A 22,035-nucleotide genomic window follows, 5' to 3' on the forward strand; every position below is an offset into this window, starting at 1 on the left:
TATAAGCCAAAGTCCCTGTTTTCACCACTACCACCGAAAGGGCTAGGGACCCTTCCCGGGACTTGACCCACAGCCCTTATTTCTCACCCACAGTCTCATAGTCATGAAAGTATCAAACTACTTTCTTCTGGGCTGGAGGATTTAAGTACCTATTATGTACAGCTCACGGAAGCAAATCCACCACAAAACCTAAATGGGAAGATCGGTTTACGCCAAAGGGTAGGTTTGTATAAATAATCCAGAAACCCAGCAATACAGGCACACCCTGCAGATGGGGTGTTGGCAACAGACCATTAGCCACAGCTGCTAGGTTTGTGTGTAGCTACCAACCTCCAGTGGAAATGCACCATTCAGGAGTTAGTAGAAAGATTTACGAGGATGGTGAGTTTCCACATGCGGATACATGAAATGGATGAGCAAGTGGCTAGTTCTATATTCCATGCTTCCCAGTGGGAAGTCTCATATAACAAAGCTTGAAACTCAGGCCCTGAATTCTCAGAGGTGATTTTTCATCTTGCTAAATGTTAATACATATCCTGATACTCTCAAGCAAACTGTCAGGTCATTCATCCCACGAATGTTTAGTAAGCACCTACTATGTGCAAAGCACAGTATTGGCACTAGTGGATTACTCATTACCTAGAACAGGAAAGGCAAGTACACAGCAAGCATACATAAATCCCTTACCCTTTGCCCAGGACAGACACTAACCAGTCTTCCAAGAGCCTGGACATGGTCTCAGAGCTCATTTCAGCACAGGGCTCTAGGGAGTCCTTTCAGTCAAATTGACATGCCGTATTAAACCTGTTTGCAACCTTAGAGCTAGCACATTACAGGTACTTAGGGAATAAGGACACAGCAAGAAAAAGAAGTCTGAAGAGCCATCAGCCAATTTGGAATGCGGTAGGGGAATTTTGAAAACAGTCCCACAGCTGGTTAGTGTAACTAAGCCAAGGCCATCATAGGCACCTTGGCAATAGGTCCAGGCTAAGAGCACAGATGCTGCTATGTGACCTTGACCTAATCACTTCACCTCCCTGAGCCTGTTTTCTGATTTATAAAATGAAGATGATAATCGCACTACCAACCTCATAGAACTGTTACAAAAAGTTAATGAGATGATGCAATGTGAAGTATTTAACAACACCTGTCTACTGGTAAGCAATTTGTTTTTATTAGGTAAAGAAGAATAAAATAAACTTTCCTCTTTCCAACAACCCTGTTGAAGGTCATTCTGGACATTTGATACAATAGTAAACTTTTAGGCCCAATATTAGAAGTCAAGTTATCTTATTTCCATTGGAAAATGTGCTCACCGAACCTCCAGAGCTAGTGCCCAGGAACTGCCCCAGATATGGAGCTGTGGGCATTAGGGTATCTGTCTTAGCTGGCATTCTGTCTCGCGCCAACACGGACCCCCTCAGAGGGAGGCGAAAGGAAAAGTGGCAGTGTGTTCTCTCGCCTTTGCCCGGTGCTTAAAAGGCATATATCCTTTGATTTATGAAAAGGCACCCATACCAAATGCATGGAATAGTCCAACAGATTTGCATCCAGAAATTGACAATGCCAGATATCCTATACTCCTGTTCTACCTTCTTCTGTTAGATAATTATTATTATTATTATTTTACAAATGCAAGTCCTCTGTAGACATTTAGAAAATACAAAGAAAAAGAAGAAGAAAATAAAAAACATTCATAATTCCATCACTGGGGGGAGGGAGGAGGAAATTGGGATATCTATCCATCCAGACTTTTCCCTCTGCATTTTTAATTCTTTAAAATATGAGATTTTTAATTAAAAAATATAAGACTTTTAATTTAAAAATTTTCTGCTTAAATTCTCTTTCTCTTTCTCTCCTCTCCTCCCCCCTCTCAGTTTATCATTATCAGTTCAAAATGCAGTTCCTCAACCAAATTGAGAAGCCAGTAGAACCAACTTTTACCATGTCACTCCTGGGAACGAAACAGGAAATGCAGAAAATCCCCATCACGCTGTGAGTATGAGGAGCAACCCTGCGTATGGAGATGGCAGGCTTGATTTTCTCACAGGGACTGGATGGACTCTGTATTTTTCAATGGTCAAGTAAGATACAGCCTACTCTTCTCAGCCCACTCGGACTGTCCCCAAACACCCTATCAGACAAGACATCCACCTCAACCCAACACCTTGCCATCCCTCCTTGGCCTCCCCCAGTACCACCGAGTGCTTTATGCTGGTGCTGCCTACGTATGTGATGGGCCCTCTGCCCTGTGGGCTGAGCAGAGAGGGAAGCCAGAGGTGGCCCCATCCCTGTCAGCAGTGCAGGAAGGCGATCTGAGCAGGGAGGAGTGGTGAGGGCCAGAGCAGGTGTCCACAGGAAGGCCCCGAGTGCCTTTCCAGTGAGTTCTGAAAAGTAGCCCAGAAATAAAACCGGTATCATTCACCCTGGCAGCAATTTCCCATCCCCGCCAGCCTGCACTGCCAGCCCTGCCCATCTGTCCTTCGTCCTGTGACACACCTGCTCACAACACAAGCAGTGGCCTCACACCTCCCTCAGAAGCTCCCGCACTTCACCGGCAAGAAAAGGCCCTTTGCTGCTTTTTCTCAGCATCTCAGTTCTCAGTGTGGGCTCTCCTTGGGAAGCCACACTAGTCCTCCACTCACTCCAGGGATGGTCCTCAGCTTCGGAAAATTGCCCCAGGCTTTGGTCTCTGATCAGCACACTGCTTCAGCCATTCACAAAGTATTTGTTGGTATTCTGCCCTAGCGGTTGAGAGGATTTCTCCTTAGGATGCTCCCAGTCTGGCAGGGTGGCGGCATTCCTAAACAATTCTCTGTAATATTCTGCAGGAAGAGCCATGATGAGGCAGCCAAGAAACTCTCCATCCACTGGTCTCCTCCTAGATCTAATGTGACCTATGCATTGTCCCAAATCTCCCTCTGGGTGGTTGTCCTAAAGAGTGGAGAGGGCATCTAGGTGCTTTCAATGTTGGGGCACGTTTAATGTCAGGGAAATTAGCAAGTCAAGCTGACAACAATACCTATGAGTATGCATTTAAACCTTGCTTTAATTTGGTACATCCTTTTCCTTAAGTATATTTTATTGATTATGTTGTTACAGTAGTTCCAATTTTTTTCCCCTTTGCTCCCCTCTGCCCAGTACCCCCCATTCCCTCCAGCAGTCCCACCCACCTTAGTTCATGTCCATGGGTCATGCATATAAGTTCTTTGGCTTCACCCTTTCCTATATTATTCTTAACTTCCCCCTGTCTATTTTGTACCAACCGAATATGCTTCTTAATCCCTGCACCATTTCCCCATTTATCTCCCTCCCCCCTCCCAGCTGATAACCCTCCAAATGATCCCCATACCTATGATTCTGTTTCTATTCTGGTTTGCTTACTTGGATTTGATTTTCATTTTTTAGATTCAGTTGTTGATAGCTCTGAGTTTGTTGTCATTTTAGTGTTCATAGTTTTGATCTTCTTTTTCTTAAGTAAGTCCCTTTCACATTTCATATAGTTATGGCTTGGTGATGATGAACTCCTTTAGCTTCACCTTGTCTGGAAAGCACTTTATCTGCCCTTCCATTCCAAATGATAGCTTTGCTGGATAGAGTAATCCTGGTTGCAGGTTGCCTTTCATCATATTAAATACTGCCTGCAAAGTGTTCTCTGAGAAATCATCTGATAGTCCTATAGGCACCCACTGTAGGCAACTCTCCACCTCTCTCTTGCTGCCCCCAGGACTCTCTCTTTATCTTTCACCTTTGGCATCTCATCATGATGCATTGTGGTGTGGTCCCCTCTGGGTTCAGCTCCCCCGGGACCCTCCGTGCTTCCCAGACCTGTATGTCCATCTCCTTCACAAAATTTGGGAAGCTTTCCTCATTTTTTTCAATTCTTACTTTCTCATTCTAAGCGGGTTAACTGTTTTTTTTCTTCCTTATGTTCCAAATCATTGATTTGAACCCCGGTTTCCTTCCCTTCCCCATTGGTTTTGTGTGGATTTTCCTTCGTTTCACTTAGCATAGCCTTCACTTCTTCTCTTATGCGTTTGCCGTACTCAAGCATATCTGTCAAGCCTGTGAGCATCTTTATCACCAGTGTTTTGAATTCTGCATCTGTTAGGTTGTCTATCTCCTTCTCTGTTAGGTTGGCTATCTCCTCGTCACTTAGTTCTCCCATGGGAACCTTGATCCATTCCCCCTTTGGGCCATACTTTTCTGTCTTCTCATTCTGACAGGCTCCTGTGTGTGTTTGCCTCCGCATCCCAGGTAGAGCTGTCACTCTTGTTACATTGTAAGGGGCGAAGCCTTGGGGATTTGTCATACAGGGCGACCTGTTTCACCACGTTGTGACACTGTATGTGGGGGAGGGGTCCAAGAGGGAACAATGCCACCTGCCCAACACTTGCCCCTTTTCCAGGTACCTCTCCCACTTCCGCACCAGACTGGCACCCCTCTAACTGCTGCCCTGGCTGTCATTCCCAGAGTGGGTAGGTCTGCGGACGTTCCAGGACCATGGGGCCCTTTAAACAAGCAGACTCTGCTGAGACCTGCAGTTTCTGCCTCCACCCTAACCCCCACTGGTCTGCACAGTCAGAAGCAATGAAGCTTGATTTTCCCCAGTGCTGGGACCATGAGCTGCAAAGTCTGGTGAGGAGCTGGAATGCTTCCCAGGTGTCCCTCCTGACTTTTTAAACCGTGTGACTGGGTTTTCTGCTGGCCTGCTGCTGCCACCACCACACCATGTTCTCTCCGCCCTGGCTCTGCCCCTCCTACCTGTCTGGATGAGTGTTTCTTCTATATCTTCATTTGCTGGACTTCCATGCAGTTTGATTTTCTGGAACTTCTAGTTGTTTCTAGTTTTGAGGTAGTTGTATTCCTTCTTAGTTGTTAAGGAAGATGCAGTGTATCTGTCTATGACTCCGTTTTGGCCAGAAGTCCTTGGTACATCCTTTTAATAGATGGCTTTCTAGTACTGTCATGCTTTGTTTTTTAATAGAAGTTTCTATTTATATGGAGAGAAACAAAGCCTTAAGGTGGCTCTATTGTGTTCATCAAACCTGCAGAGAGCTGTGCTGCACAGAGGCCATTGCCAAAGCCCCATGGTCTCATCAGGGGCAGTTTCCCTGCTTTGTTGACATAAAAAGTAGGAAGCCTGGGTGAAACAAAGTTAACTAGATCTTTTATTATGAACTCTCAGAACCTTTTAAATATGCTAACACAGAAAATAGTATGATTTATCTAATATGACTGGTCTAGAACACCCCCTTTTTATCCTGGTATTCCTATTGCAAATTCTTTTAACACCCTGTCCTACGCCAGTTTGAGAAATGCAGCAGAAATGACTGTCTCAAGTCACACATGCAAACCTCACACATCCTGAATGTGTCTAAACATCACTTAGCTGTTAGAAATACACTGCCTTGTTTCCTTTGTATTTTCCAGGGGCGAAGGCATTACTAGTAACAAAACCTACTCCTTCCTTATCACGTTGGATTTGGATGTTGGCGACCTGGTCATGATCAAATTCAAGTGGGAAAACAGTGCAGTGTGGGCCAATATCTGGAACACGGTCCAAACCATCATCCCATGGGGCAGCAGACCCCATTACTCAGGCCTTGTTCTAAAGAACATCCGAGTCAAAGCAGGAGAAACTCAGCAAAGGTGAGTTCTAATCTAACCCCCTCCTGACATTTATTAAGCATCTACATGTGCTAGCACTTTTATAATTTAACACTTGCATTTATCTTATGAAGTGGACATTATTATGTCCTCATAATGGAGTATAGACATTCAGCCATAGGTAGGAGGACTGGGATCTGCATCTGGGTCTTCTGAGTCCCAGTCGAGCCTCTTCCCACTGCCTGTGTTTAATGGCTGCCTGCCTCCGGAATTTGAGATGAATCTCACTTTGAGTGACAAGCACCCAGAGTTGACATGTTGTTGTTGTGTACTCAAAGGAGTGCTTTTCACAGATCACAATCTCAAAATCTTGCTCTGCAGTGGCACTTTTCAAATCTTAGCCTGCCAAAGGGTCACTGGGAAACTTATTAAATATGCATAATTCAAAGACCCATCTGCAGAGCTTCTGATTCACTGTGGTCTGTAAAGGGACCCGGGACACACATTTGTTAATAAGAGCCTTAAGAAGTTCTGACATGGACCACGGGGTACCCTTAAAAAAATGCTGCTCTGTGTGATTTAATATCTCCCTGGGCCACAAGGTCCTTGGGGACAATAAAGGATTGGGGGGGGGGGGGGGGGCATAAGGAATAAAGGAAAGGAAGGATTGTCCAGCTTCTACTTCAGTCTGTTCTGCAGAGCAAAGAGATGCTCAACATATTTTGCCATGGCAACCATACTGGTCTATAGTTCTGCAGGTCTCCATGAAAGGAGAATTCTGTCCTCCCCAGACCTTTTCCTGTTTCTTTCCTCCTGTGGCCAGGACACTTGTCTCTCCTCTCCCACTTCCTTTAGTTAGGAAGCTCATTTCTCTCTTTGGCTTCTCCCCAATGGGGATGGAAAACAGCAGGCCTCTCACCCTGAACTGCATACTTCCCTCACACCCCCAACCCTGCCCAGAGGCGGACTAAGGTCGATTGAGGCCCCGGGCACAGAAGAAAATATTGGGCCCCTTAAAAAAAAAGAGAGAGACAGGGAAAATAAAAATACATGTTAACCATATTTTATGCAGCATAATAATGAAACCAAACTTGGTGTCATTAAAAAAAAACTGTAAAGTTGGGGTTTTGCGGGGCCCTTCAGAAGTTTGGGCCCAGGGTGTGTGCCAGGGGCACCTGCCATTAAATCCGCCTCTGACCCTGCCACAGGTTTCACTGCCAAGAAGGGACCCAGGGCAGATTTATGCTGCCTGAGTCCCTTCCACAGCTGCACTCTGAGAGTTTGTCTTCCTGGAGTACAAAACCCTGGCAATCATGAAGAGCACCGTCAGTGGTTTGCCAACAGATTTCTCCCCATGATCCATTTGGAAAGTTAAACTGCTTCTCTCCTCTTCTATGCTTAGCTATTCTTGCTTGATTTTCTGGCCCTTTAGATCAGCTCTGTGTCTGACACCACCCCTCCCCACATGTTCTCAGCTACTGGAGAGTAATTCCTCCCTTTAGTGGCTGTTCACCATGACAGTTCTATGCAACTTAACCTGAAAGGTTGTATAAAAGGCAACATGACCTTCTCCACTGGTGCTTACCCACATGGTTCTCAAGAAGAAAAGGAGAGAGGGGAGGAACGGCACTTACTGAATTCCTACGGCACCGTGGGGATTAAACAAAGTGCTCCAGAGCAGTAATTCCATGGAATCTTCCCAATGACCCTCTGAAATGGGTAGTATTGGCTGTGCAGACTTGGAACCCAAGGCTCACGGAAGTTACACCGCTTGGGGACATTGCTAATAATTGTCCAAGCCCATATCTGACTCAGGTTCATCTGATTCCCATTTGAGCCCATGCACTGTTTCCAGTAGGTCCTTCCTCTGTTATTCTTGGCCCTATTAATCTGACTCTCTTTAGTGTAATCTAGCAGAGTTGCAGTGCTGGGCATTAATATATGTGCAAATCACACCTTTCTTCATGGCTGTCGGAGGTACATGCTGAAAAGAGGGGAGGGTCTGTGGGACCTATAGTTTTTTAATGGGTAAGGTACTCAGCGCCCCCTTTGTGTCTTCACTACCAGATACCATTGGGAGAGAAAAAAAAATCTGAGTTACGGCACTTGGCTTCTCCAGCCTTAACGTACACACAGGTCACCTGGGAATCGTGTTAAAGTGCAGTTGCTTCAGGAGGCCTGGGGTGGGGCTTTTCCAGCAAGCTCTCTGGTGCTGCCGATGCCGCTGGGCCACGGAGCGCACCTTTGACTAGTGAGTGTTTAGCACTGCATGGCCCAGGAAGTTCAGGAAGACGTTCAGGTTGGGGCTGCTGGGGCTGTGCTGCAACAGACCGTGGACGGCCAGAGAGATAGGCAGTGAGCAAAGCAATGTGTAAGCAAGATCTAATGGCCTCTGCAGCAGCCCGTCCTAAACTCGAATTTTGACTTCACTGCTTACCACCTATGTAGAAGAAATATGTAGAATAATTCAGACAATAACTGCACCTCTCTGAGACTCAGTTCCTTAATAATAAATGGGAATTATATTAATGTATCTCAGGAGACTAATAACAATTACTAATTTTTAATTACCTTCTATAAACCAAAATCCCAGAGCCAGGATGCAGACTCTTACCCTCATATTCTTAATCTCTCTGTTAACTATAAGGGGGGACAAAGTGGTTACATCATTTGCTCTGTGATTCCACAGTTTATTTTTCTCTCCCAAAGGCACAAAGTTAGGGGCAAGAGTGTCTGTTGTTGGGTAAAGGGAAAGGGCAGAAAACATTTGCCCTACAGGAGGACATAAAAAGCAATTGGCTAAAAGTAGTGAGAAGATGTTCAATTTCCACAGTAATCATATAATTCAAAACAAAAACCAATGAAATTACCTTTGGTCCCCCATTAGCTCCTCAGGATTAAGAGACAGATAACATCCAGAGTTGGTATAGGTGTGGAGCGATGGGCATTCTCAAACACTAGTAGTAGGAGCGAAAACTGCAGAGCTTCTGCAGGGGAATTTTGTTCAACAACTAACATTTGGTGAGCACCTGCCTTATGCCAGGCACTGTTGTGGGCACCAGATATACAGCAGCAAACAGAAGAGACAAAGGCCTTGGTGTCATGAAGCTTACATTATCAAAATTTTACATATGCATAATATATATGGCCAAGAATATAACATGACACAGAATTTTACTTCCAGGTGTCTATCCTGGAAAAATACTAATTATGTTCATAAAGGATAGAAATGTACCAAAAGTTTCTTGCAATACTATTTGGAAATCGTAAACCATTGGGGAAACCCCAATATCCATCAACAGCAGATGGCTAAATGCACTGTGCTTTGTGTGTACAATGGGGTGCCATGCAACAGGTGTACTCATATGATGGGTCTCCAAGGACATTATTTGGTAACAAGGAAATTTTTCAGAAAAATACCTACAAAAATTCTTTATGTTTGCATATGAGCATTGACATATGTGTAAATGCCCTGGAAAGGCAGAAACCGAACCATGAAGCAGGAAGGCAAGTGACATTGGTGAAGGGTTATGGAGAAGAGGATCATTAATATTTGACTTCATTCTTTACTATTGTAACTTTTCAAGAATGCATTTATAAATTACTCATAACACTTTTATTTCAGCTTTATTGAAATACATTTACCAAATAAAATTGTAAGATATTAATAGTGTACATCATTGTGATTTGATATATGGGGTGGGGCAAAAGTAGGTTTACAGTTGTGAGTACATGAAACACAGTGTTTATTCTTGCATTATTATTTATTAATGATTGTATTAAAACTGTGAACCTACTTTTGCCCAATCATGCACATATACATTGTGCAAAGATTCCCCCCCCACCACCATTTATCATTTTTGTTGTTTTGGGAACATTGACGTTTCCTCTGTTAGCAATTTTGTTTATACCATACGGTGTTACCAACTACGGTCACCACGTTTTACATTAGATCATCAGACCTTATTCATCCTATAGCTGAAAGTTTATACCCTTCACCAACCTCTCCCTATTCCCCTTTCCCCAGCACCTGGGAACCACTTTTCCATGATTTTTCTATGATATGTCTGGCTTATACACTAACTTAAAAAGTCTGATCTAGTAAAGACTTGACCTCAGATATCATTGAAAGAAAAAAGGAACCCATAAACTAGAATTCTCTGCTACTACTGCTATTTTTTCTCTAATAGATGCAGTTGAAGCTAGTAACACAATATAGCCCCTCAGGCCAAGTTACTGGTCAAAGCAGTCTAGCCGTAGGTGTCCAAGAGAGGCCCAAAAGAATGGTGATGTCCTCTTTGATGGGACAGCATCTGCACCAATATGAGGAAGGGGCAGGGCTCACACGGCTGAGCAAGGCAGAGGCGGGTGACAGTGGCCTCATGCCCAGGGACCTTTAAGAATGGCATTAACAATATGGAGCTCATCCACAGAAGGAAGGCTGGGAGTGAAGCCTGCCTGAGCGGAATAGTGGAAGGGACTGCAAGTGTCTGCCCTGCAGTCAGGGCGGTGTAGCGAAAGGAGCAATAGGTACCCTAGGAGCTTGATGAGCAGTTATAAAGGGGAACAAAGCAGGGCTGGCCCCAGGACTCCAGTTCTTCCAGAGCTGAAATCACTCCAGAGCAGAGACCCCAGAAGACTGACACTGATTGCTGTCAAAGAAGTTATGAAAATATTTGCAAACATAAGAATCTAATTTTTTAAAAAGACACAGCCTGTGTTGTATCAATTGAATATTTGACGAAGGATGAGACCCTGCAATGGGCTCCATCTGAAACTTAATGCTGTGTTTGCTTTATGTCTTCTATTCAGAATGATATTTTGCCCAGAAAACACGGATGACCTACAGCTTCACCCAATCCAGGAGAAAACCTTTGTGAGATGTAACGCAAACTCTAAAAAACTGAAGCGGAAGAACAGATGAGTTTTAATGAAGACCCAGTGTAAAAAATAAACCATCTTATTCCTTATCTGAAGTGGTTTCCTTATTTGGAAACCAGTTATATAAAAGAATCTTGCACAAAGTTTAGAGTTAAAGGGGGAGTACATTTCACTATTAAAACTACGCTCTTAATAATCATATTATGTAACTATTCAAATATTAGTGTAACCAAATATCTTCCAATTTTAACTCTGATTAAATTGTAATATATGCAGATAAGTACAAATGTAAGAGCTATTTTGGATCTGTTTTTCTCATTCAAAATGTCTTTTCCAATTAAGTCAAACTTCCCGTATTTCTTTGCCAGTTTATTCTGATCAGTTTTTTAACCATGCTGGAAAGATGCTTCTTTATTACATAACTAGTGCTTCAATAAAATGAAATTAATCACTAGCTGTCCCAATTTTCCTCTTTACTAATGCTTGCCACAGAAGCCAATGGAAAACTTGGGATATCTCCAAGAGTTAGATATCAAATCTCAAACTGTCCAGTGCATGAAATAATGATGTTTGATCTGCAAATCCCATCATAGAGCATGTGAAGGAAATATTAGGTATGGAAATCACTTGGATATGTGTTTCAAGTAATTCAGAGAGAAGCAGCACGCTGTGCACATTTCACCACCGACCCTGGCATTGCACACAGCTGATAATTCACACACTCTTCACCAGAGCAGGATAAACCAGGGCTGGCGAAAACAAAAGTCCTGAAGAGCTGTCTGCTTCTAAATCAATGTAAGGTTATCTGCATGATTCAGTTTTATTTCCCTTGGAAAAACGGTTGGATCAATGTTGCCCTGTGCCCTGAATGCTACTCTTGCCTGCCAAAGTATCTGGCCACACTTTTAGGTAAAGTGTGTGTGTATGTAGAAATGATGGATATGAACAATATTTCTCATTATGGCTAAAATTTGAGATTCACAATAAAATAATGCTTGCATTGGATTGGCATGTTTTACCCTTAACTGTCCAGAAAGAATCTGAAATACAATAGTCCCCCATCCCCTTATGCTCATTTTCACTTTCCCAGTTTCAGTTACCCTTGGTCCATCACGGTCCAAACATAGTACATGGAAAAATTCCAGAAATAAACAATTCACAAGTTTTAGGTTGTGAGCTGTTGTTCTGAGTAGCGTGATGAAACTCCTTGTCGCCCCACTCCATCCGTCTGGGATGTGAATCATCCCTCTGCCCAGTGTCTCCATGCTGTACACACTCCCTGCCCATTCGTCGCTGCCTCAGACACCAGATTAGCTGTCTGGGCATCGCAGTGCTTCTGTGCAAGTCACCCTTATTTTACTTAATAATGGCCTCAAAGCACAAGAGTAGTGAAGCTAACAATTCAGACAGGCCGAAGAGAAGCTATAAAGTGCTCCCTTTAAGTGAGAAGGTTTGTATGTATAGGAAAAAACAGTGTATATAAGGTTTGGCATTATCTATGGCCTCAGTCATCCACTGAGGGTCTTAGAACATATCCCTGGCACATAAGTGGAGACTACGGTATCCCTTTTTGAAAATACTCTTTGCTATATATTGTAGAGAGTCCATACACATGCATACCAGGAGACATGTAAAGGAATATTCCTATAAGCTTTGAAATCATCACAACCAGAAACAGCTGGGTGGTTCATTTGGTTGGAGTGCTGTTCCATGCACCAAAAAGTTTGTGGGCTCTCTGACATCTCTCTCTCTCTCTCTTTCTTTCTCTCTCTCTCTCTCTTTCTCTGCCCCGCCCCCACCCCACCTCTGGTGAGGATTTTTTTTTTTTTAATAAGCCAAAGCTATACATACAAGAACAGGACCAACTCTAGAGTCAGGCAAGGAGGCATCAGGGTTCAAAATTGAAAGAAGCACTCGTGGGATTGTGCATTTCCACAAACACAAAAATATATACAGTATGGTACAAAGCTAAACTATATCATCAGGGATGAATAAATAGATGGTAAACCTCTAAGTAAAAGCAATAAAGTCACTAGCACAACAGTGACACTGTGGTAACTCTAGGAAGGGGGACGTTCAACCAGAGTCCCAGGTGCCTGCGAGATTATACTTCTCACTCTAGGTGGTGGATGCACAGGTGTTTGCTTTCATACCCATTTTTCACACTGTACATATATTTTAGGCACTCACTTTTGGCATGAATGTCACATTTCACAATACAAAAACAAACAAGAAAATAAAGGGCAAACCAACATTTTCCTACTACAGTGTGATGTATTTTGATAATAATATAGTTTCACACAAAATAAAATCAGAAATTACTTCATCTTTCACAGGGAAAACTTGAAGTGACACAGTACACCATAACATTTTGGGCAGAGAATTCAATAAGCACCCAGCATGGCAAATTGTTAACTGGAACATTTGAAACTCCTCTTGGCACAGATCATTTTCACTTGGGAAGATGTGCTCATCGACATCACATTTGCTGAAGTACATCTTAGTAGGGAAGTCAAATGGGGAAACTGAATAACGCAGCCACATCTCTTCATTGCACATGCAAAATGCTGGCTCACACGCTGATTATACGTACCTCTCTCCAAAGAATCTGTACTTATGAGCCCACTCAGGAAAGATAACACTGGCATCTTGCCTTTCCAGCAAAAGCCTGTGTGTGCTTTTACTTATAAGCGAGCACAAGGAAAGAAATGGAGCGTTGATGAACGCTGCAGCTGGGCTCTTTGAGGTGCCGGAAGTCGTGGAGAAGGAAACAAGCCCTCCCTTCAACACGGAAATGAGTGCTCTCTCCTCCACAGCGAAGCTGAGTATCCTCAGTGTTCACCTTGATGTTGTGGCTGCAAATATTGCAAAGGCTTAAATTGCACTTATGCACATCTAGGGGGGGCAAAGAAGGAAGCCAAGCTGCCCAGTGCAACGCCTGCTCTCCCACAGGGGGAAGTCAGGATTAGAGGCAAGTCAGATGGATGCAGAATAAAAGGACAAGCAGATGGGTAGGGGTGTGGGGCTGGGTGAAAAAGGTGAAGGGATTAAGCACAAACTGGCAGTTATAAAAAGTCATGGGGATAAAAAATACAGAAGAGGGAAAATAGTAACATTGTAATAACTATAACATGATGCCAGGTGGGTACTAGACTTATCGGTGTATTCACTCTGTGATTACATCCAAGGGATGGGTCTAATCACTATGTTGTACACCTGAAACTAATATAATATTGTTTGTCAACTGTGATTGAAAAGTAAATTTTTAAAAATTTCTTTAAAAAAGAGACAAGTGCCCTGGCCTGTGGGGCTCAGTTTGTTGGAACATCATCCTATAAACTGAAAGGTCATGGGTTCGATTCCAGGATAGGGCACACGCCTAGGTTGTGGGTTCTGTTCCTGCATATGAGAAGCAACCAGTTGGGTGTTTCTCTTTCACATCAATGTTTCTCTCCTTCCCTTCCCCTCTCTCTAAGCATGTCCTCAGGTGAGGATTTTTTTTTTTTTTTAACTTTAAGAGACAAGTAAGAGGAAGACCAAGAAGTCAATCCCAAAAGTTGCTGTCTACCCACTAACCTCATCTTACACTACCTACTTCTCCTTGGATACCAGTGATCTGTATGTACATGATGACTGGCCCCGGCACACTGCCAATGGGAAGGGTCCCCTTTCCACTTTCTCTCACACCTCCTCCTTCTTCCCCTCTCCTCCAGACATTTCTCCTCCCTGCCTAATTGAGTCTTACTTACCTATCCAGGCCCCGTTATTTTCACCAGTCATTCCCCAGCGCAGGCCAGCCCGCGGACCTTTCCCTGCTCAAGCGCCTGGCTGTAACATGAACGATGCTCTGTCCCACGCACTTGGCCCTCTTATTCGTGGGCTGCTTCTTTTCCTCCTCTTCTCAGACTCCTCTGCTCCCTGCCCTCCCTTCAGCTTCAGCCTTTCAAGGCTGGCTCCCCGCAGTCTCGGCCCCCTCTGCTCCCCCACCCCTCTCGGCACCCTCACCCTCTCCTGCGGCTTTAATTGTGACCCACAGAGGCCAACCATTCCGACATTAGAGCTCTCCCCTTTGCTGGCTCGCAAGCTCAGAATGTTCAAAACTGAGCCCATCACATCCTCCCTGCACCCCCAGACCTGCTCCTCCCCATGCTCCTCGCTCTGTAGCTCAGAGAATGTCGTCACCACCCCTCAGCTGCTGATGCCAGACCCTGGGGGGCCATCCATAACGTTTCCTCTCCTTTGGCTCCTCACAATCAAACAATCACCAAACCCTGTGAATTCTACCTGCATTTCTTACACGTGCCTACATCTCTCCAGCTCTGCTGCCATCGTCCCTCCGACCTGGATGTCTTCAACGATTTTCCAACTCTTCTTGCTGGGTCTGCTTTTCTCTCTCAATTCGGTCCCATCACAACTGCCAGACTGATCTTGAAAAAAGATATCAGATTGTATCATTTTCCTGTTTAAAGTCCTTCAGATGAATTCCCAAAACTCTCAAATAATTACCCCAGGCCCCAGGCCTCCGGTCAACTCTCCCAGCGCTGCTCCCTCATTCACCATAGCCACCATTCATTCTGCACAGGCCCCAGCCCTGGCTGCACATTGGAAAGGCCTTGGAGGCTTTCAAAGCTGCCCAGGTCTCAGCCCCATCCCTAGAGAGTTTTATTTACTTGGTCTGGGGCAAGGCCTGGGGACTGAGACTTAAAACAGCTTTCCAGGTGATTCTAATATGCGCTACATTTGAGAACCATGGATCTGGACACATGGGCCATCTTTCAGTTCCTTCCAAAGTGCAAAGCTCCTCCTGCCCCTGGGCCTTTGCCCATTCTGTTGCTTACATCCCCTCCTTGTCTACCAGCTTCCTTACATGCTTCCAGTACCGGTGCAGGTGTCACTGCACTGGGGATCCTGTGACAAGAATCATCCCACTTGACACAAGCTTGTATCGACACCCCCTGATATACTTACTCTTAACATCTTTTCATTCCTCTAGTGAAATTATTGCAGCCATGCCATGTGGAACCATGAACAAAGTGAAAAATCAGGACGTTTTACCAAAGCACAAAAGCGGCATGTGAAACAACAGAAAGGTTTCTAAAGAGAAAGCAAATCATCCCCCTGCATCTACCCCCGCAGACCCCAGTGAGCTAGGGTGGAGAACAGTCTCAGCCTGTTCAGTTATTCCTTCAAACATCCACAAGCATCTATACATGCTCAGGGCTTTCTTGTTTACACCAAAGTACAGTCATAGTGGTATACAGGTTACTCTGCTGCTTGCTTTTATTTTTATTTTTCAGTTCATGATATATCATTAGTCTCCCTGTAAGCCAGGAGACCTGGATCTTTGTTCTAACATCCATGTAAGTAGAATTGCACATGCTGCAGGGGTTAGTACAATCCTTTTCCTGCTCTTCTTGCTTGGGCAAGTGCCCAGTCTCCTGATCCACTTAAAAACTAGAGATGTAATTAAAATATTTTCTGTAGTCATATATCCTAACATAGAAACTCATTCTCATACACAGTGGAGCTGTCACTATTTTACAAAAATGTTATTCTATTATATATTCTTTTCAGCAAATTGATTTTCTTACTCAAAAGTACCTCCTGAAATCTTTCTAGGTCAGTTGGTTTAGCTTATTATTTTTGTTGGTTGCATAATATTCTACATTGTAGAGGTGTCTTAATTTCTTCCATTAGTCTCATACTGATGTGCCTCCACTTTGCTTTCAGATTTTTGCCCCTCTGAAAAATGCATGTAACATCCTTATACATCATCGGCAGCCGTCCGTCTCGAGAGACGATGGTGTAGCTTCTTAAGAGTCTATCTGCACCGCCGAGAATGGCTGTGCAGTCCGACTCGGGAGTGACACGGTATCTGTCTCCTCCCGTGTTGAATCGACATCTTGCGATGACGCTGGAGTGTCCTCTCCAGTGAAGATGAAGCTACAGAGCCTGGGCAGGGTGATATGGAGGGTCTGCTGTTGCCCATGCAGCAGACCCCCCCTCTCTTCGCAGCTGAAGGATCCAAGGGAAAGACAGAGTCAATACAGCTTGGCTTCAGGTGCGCCGCAGGAGTTGCCGGTGTTGACCACAACGTCAAACCGCCTTAGGGACTCCGGCTCCGGATTTTCTGTCGGGGTTTACTCCCTTAGCCTTTCCCCTGAAGAGGTATGCCACAAGGCAGCGGAGGTTTTTTGGAATCAGAGTTTTCCTTCTCTGATGTGCCCTGACTGGAAGATCGAACCAGCGACACTTAGCTCACAGGCCGACGCTCAATCCACTGAGCCAAACCAGCCAGGGCCCATAACAATATAATCAGTAAAATATAGTTAAAAAAGTATAAAGGCAAAACTTCTTATACTTTTTAAGCAAAAAGGCAAAACTTTGAATGCTCCCTATACATATACATCCTTATACATATATCCTATATATGTCCAATAATAGAAACAGTTTTAGCAGTGGAACTGCTACATCAATTATATATATAAAATTTAATTTAATGTTGCCATATTACTTTCCTAAAACACTGCAACTGTTTGCAGTTTCACCAGCAATGTAAGAGTACCTATTCTCTCCCCACTTCCTTGCAGGCAGAAATATTTATTTCTCATTTTAATTTTTGTCATTCTGATGAGTGTAAGTGATGACCTCATTGTTACTTTACATTTCCTTACCTATTTTGAGAATTGAGAATCTTTCCATATGTTTATTGGATTTGCTTTCCTGTGAATTAATTGTCTAAATCCCATTTTCTGTTAGAATGCTTGTCTTTTTCTTGTCAGTTTGTGAGAGCTAGGTATTTTATTAAATGAACCCTTTATCTGTCAACTTCTTTGCAAATGCTTTTCCAAATCTATTCCTCTATTGATTTTAATTGTAGTATTTATTTGCTATACAGTAAGTAATAGAGTCTAACATTTCTTTTATAACCTATGGATTTTCTGACTTAGTTATAGTCTGTCTCATCATTGAATGGCATTTGAAGGTGAAGATTTTCTTCTAAGACTTGTGTTTGTTTTAAAAGCTTTAATAAATCTGAAATATGCTTTTGTATATGGTGTGAAATAGAATGCCACCTTTATTTTCTTTCATCGGGATAAAAGTAAAACAAACATCATTTGTTAAATACATTTAATTTTTCATGCTGAATTGAGATCCTACTTTTATTATAAATTTAAAGTGCATACTGGGAACTATTTTTTAATTCTTTATTTTGTTACACTGATCTCCTTGTTTATTTCTGTTCTAATCTCACTTAATTGATTTCAAAGTCTTTATTTGCTTACAGAGTCTTTATATGTTGTATATTCTCAGATATCTAGTCTTTCATGTGGACTTTAAGGTAATTTAGAACAATTCCCCTAAAATCTGTTAATACTCTAATTGGGAATCACATGAAATATAGAAATTAATGCAAGGAGAATTGGCCATTTTATTATATGAGGTCTTCTCATCCAGAAACATCGTGTTTTCCATTTGTTCAGATTATATTTCATGTTCTTTGATAAGATTTTATACTTTTTATTTTTAACTTTTATTTATCCTAAGTATTTTAATTTTTTGTCATTATTGAGAATGGAATCACTGATTCCATTTCTACTTAATAAGGTTTATCATTATTACATAGAACAGCTTTGGGCTTTTGTTTGTTTATTCTATATTTGTCTACTTACCAAGTTATCTTATTAACTCTACTTGGTTTGCTTTGGTTTTTACTAGAATCTCATGGTGCATAATCACTTCATCACCAAAAAGACAGTCTATACTGATTATTTTATTTGTTTACCTTACTGGGTGTGCCAGAAGCCCTAAGATATAAGAATATTGTTAGTGGGCACCACTGTTCCATTCTCGACATTAAAAGTTTTAATGTTTTGCCTTTATAATATTTTCTTTCTTTCTTTAGTTTTTTCAAGTAAACTCTATTGGACTTAAGTGGTTTTATTCTATTTTTCTTAGAAATGGCTACTGAAATTTGGGAAATGTCTTAGTAATATATGGTGTTTCCTCTTTAGTTTATTCCTAACATAAATTATGTTGATAGATTTCCTGATACTGACTCCTTGGTTACAATGTACTTTTTTCATAATATTGCTGGACTTTACTTGCTAAAATTTATTTAGAATTTTGCCTTATTTTCATAAATTAAACTGATCGTGTTTCTTTTTTTTTTTTTTTTTTGGTGCTATCATTTTCATGCGTTGATGTTTCTACAGTTTTCAACCAATGGCCTTGAGTAGTGAGATAATATTGTGATGATCTTTTAATTTTTTTAAATAGAGAAAAACTCAGCTGTGAAACCATCTGGTCCTTGTGCTTTGCACATAATATTCTTAGGTTTTCAGCTTTTACTTGCTTATTGCATTAACATTTATTTAAATTATTTTTGTGAAATACCTTCAAGCAAGAGAGGAACCAAGTTATATATGACCTCAGTAACAAGTAAATAAAACCATAACATTAAATCACAGGAAAAATCACAAAGTAAACTGAAATCTTTCCTGATGTAATTGAAGCAAATGCATACATTTTTCATGGAAAATAAGAAAGCTATGTGGTGCTCCATCAAACATTAAGTTAAGCTATAATACACGAAAGGAAAAAAGGGAAAACAATAGACTATAAAGTTGAAGAGTTTTGTTAACTGTCAAGAGAAATAATGTTGGGGAATGGTAATATTTCTCCAAATTCTTGGAGATACTCTCCTTAAGAATATATTTAAATACTATCCTTTTAGAAAATATGGTTGGAATAATTCTAAGTTCTTTCAATTCCTGGGAGGTTGTAGGGTTTTTTTATTGTATGGTTGATGCTCTCTGAACACACACGTGTTTATTTTCTACCTTATTCCCTGAGATCTTAAGTGGAATAAGATCTATTACTATTTGTATTTTTCAGTAATCACATACAATGATATATGTAGGCCCATAAAATAGGCCCATTAATGTAGGAATATAAAATAAGGTAACTGATCTCGTCGGCAGCCGTCCGTCTCGAGAGACGATGGTGTAGCTTCTTAAGAGTCTATCTGCACCGCCGAGAATGGCTGTGCAGTCCGACTCGGGAGTGACATGGTATCTGTCTCCTCCCGTGTTGAATCGACATCTTGTGATGACGCTGGAGTGTCCTCTCCAGTGAAGCTGAAGCTACAGAGCCTGGGCAGGGTGATATGGAGGGTCTGCTGTTGCCCATGCAGCAGACCCCCCCTCTCTTCGCAGCTGAAGGGTCCAAGGGAAAGACGGAGTCAATACAGCTTGGCTTCAGGTGCGCCGCAGGAGTTGCCGGTGTTGACTACAACGTCAAACCGCCTTAGGGACTCCGGCTCCGGATTTTCTGTCGGGGTTTACTCCCTTAGCCTTTCCCCTGAAGAGGTATGCCGCAAGGCAGCGGAGGTTTTTTGGAATCAGAGTTTTCCTTCTCTGATGTACCCTGACTGGAAGATCGAACCAGCGACACTTAGCTCGCAGGCCGACGCTCAATCCACTGAGCTAAACCAGCCAGGGCAAGTAACTGATCTAATGCACTTACAAAAAAATTTTCTAAAAAGATACATTTAATAGACTTCATTAAGTTATTTCTGTAAGAAATTTTCTAACTCTATTTGCTCTTCTAGGCTGGAATAAAACAAGTAAAACTAAAAGGTCACAATAACAAGTATAAGTTACATCTGTGTTACAGAAACAGGAGAGTCCAAAAATCCCCGGAGTTTGTGGCTGGGGGATGGGGAGAAGGAAGCAGCTTTCAGAATGCCTCCACATGCCTGAGGCTGATGGCCGGTGTCTTTCATTATGTAAATTGCTATAATGCATTCAAGGCCTCAGGTGGATGGGAGGAGTCTTGAACCAGGTGATGGTATGGAAAGCACACAGAACCTACGTGGGGTTTTGCCAATGGTCAGAACTACTGGCAACACCCACTGCGTCAGAGGACGCAGTCAGGGATATATAGGCAGCTGCAAACACTTTAGGGGGGGGGCACGCTTGGGGGGGGGCACGCTCTGGGGCTGTCTCCCTCGCTGGTGAGTGTTCGCAGAGGTGCTCTGGAGAAGGAGAGGAGATCCACACGGTTTACAGAAAGAAGACAGTTCGCAAGGAGGCTGAGAATCCAGGTGGTCCTGCATTGAGAGCTGGAGGGCACCACAGCACAGAAAGGACCTCCCCAATCAGAAGAGTGATTGGCAGCTGCTGGTAAAGCTGAACTGTGCCTAGGAAGTAGGGAAACGGTGTTTCTGACCCCCCCCTAAAACTGGTTAGGTTTGGTAGAGGGGAGGCAAGGATATGTGTAACTGTTAAATAAACAATTTTTCTTTTCACTCAAATATAATATTCAGAGTTGTAATTTTGGCGGCGGGCAATCGGACCCCTAATTAAAGAGCCCGTGGGTTTGTTTTCAATTGGAGCAGCCCAGGGGTTCTGTAACATCTGGATTAGTATGAATTTAGTTAATTAGAAAAGGAGAAAGAAACAAACCCTACAGAACAATGTTTTTTTTGTTTGTTTGTTTGTTTTCTCCCTAAAACGGAAGCTGAGGCCAGGAATGATGAGGCAGGCAAGACACCCAGGTCCTAAAAGCCAAGGAGGCAAGATTGTGCAAGTGCCAGCGCAGCACTGGTGCTGTGAGTGGCCACATTCTCAGAGCTGAGGAGCCTGGAGTGCCTGGGTTAGCACCTGCGCAACTTTGTCTTGAATTTTGTACCTGAAACACCTCTCAAAGTCCCAACTCTGTTTATATTTATTCCTTATTCATATTTTCTTTTGCTTTGTTTTCCACAGAATTTGCTTCATAGAAAAACAAGTGCTTTTATTTTTCTTTTTCTTTAATGATAATGGTAAGTTTATAAATTTTCCACTAAGTACAGAATCTGATCTATAGAGTATTCTCCTTTTCGCTCCTTTCTAGACAGTTTGCAGTTTTAGTACTAAATTCCATTTTGTTCCAAAGGTTATACAAAACGTATCCCTTAATTTATAGACTATTCTGGACACTTTCAAATTACTTATTTCTAATTTTATTGAGTGTGACTACAAAAATCTCTCATTTCCACATTTGGTGAGGCTTACTTTGTGATCAAGCACACAATCAATTTTTATGATGTCCTATTGGATATATTAAAAAATTCTGATTTTTACTTGAGGGACTTATGATGATCTGTATATTTATTAAGTTGTTGGTTCTATTATTTCTTCTTTGTCATTATTTTTTGTAATTAGATCTGATTCTGGAAAAAATGTTTTGAAGTCTACAATATTTTTATCAAGTTGTCTTTGAATTTGCATAGGTTTACCAAAATAAATTCTGCGTGTGTTTTATATTGTTTCATAGTATCCCTCTTATAGTGCCTTTAGCCTTAAATTCCTCCTTGTCTACTAATGATTTTGCTATTTTTTTAATTAGATTTAATTGGTATCTTTGTAAATCTCTTTATTATCAACTTTTCTTTATATTTTGTTTCTATAAATTTTAAAGATATTTTCTTCCTAGATAGTGTATAGGTGGTTTGTATTTTTAGCTCAATCTAAATGGCTCTTACTTTTAATGGAAAAT

General features: G+C 42.2%; 1 protein-coding gene across 1 annotated transcript in view; it reads left to right on the forward strand.

The window, feature by feature from the left end:
* LIPC (lipase C, hepatic type) overlaps positions 1 to 11,496 on the forward strand; it is a 126,874-nt gene extending 115,378 nt beyond the window's left edge. The window contains exons 7-9 of the mRNA XM_090270666.1: positions 1,878 to 1,995; positions 5,434 to 5,652; positions 10,423 to 11,496. Of these exons, the coding sequence (XP_090126792.1) occupies positions 1,878 to 1,995; positions 5,434 to 5,652; positions 10,423 to 10,534 (449 nt within the window). The 3' untranslated portion in view covers positions 10,535 to 11,496. The remainder of the gene's footprint in view (positions 1 to 1,877; positions 1,996 to 5,433; positions 5,653 to 10,422) is intronic.
* The last annotated feature ends 10,539 nt before the right edge of the window (positions 11,497 to 22,035 follow it).

The sequence above is a fragment of the Furipterus horrens genome, unplaced genomic scaffold (assembly GCF_987537825.1).
Source record: "Furipterus horrens unplaced genomic scaffold, mFurHor1.1.pri manual_scaffold_3, whole genome shotgun sequence".
In the NCBI taxonomy this organism is placed as follows: Eukaryota; Metazoa; Chordata; class Mammalia; order Chiroptera; family Furipteridae; genus Furipterus; species Furipterus horrens.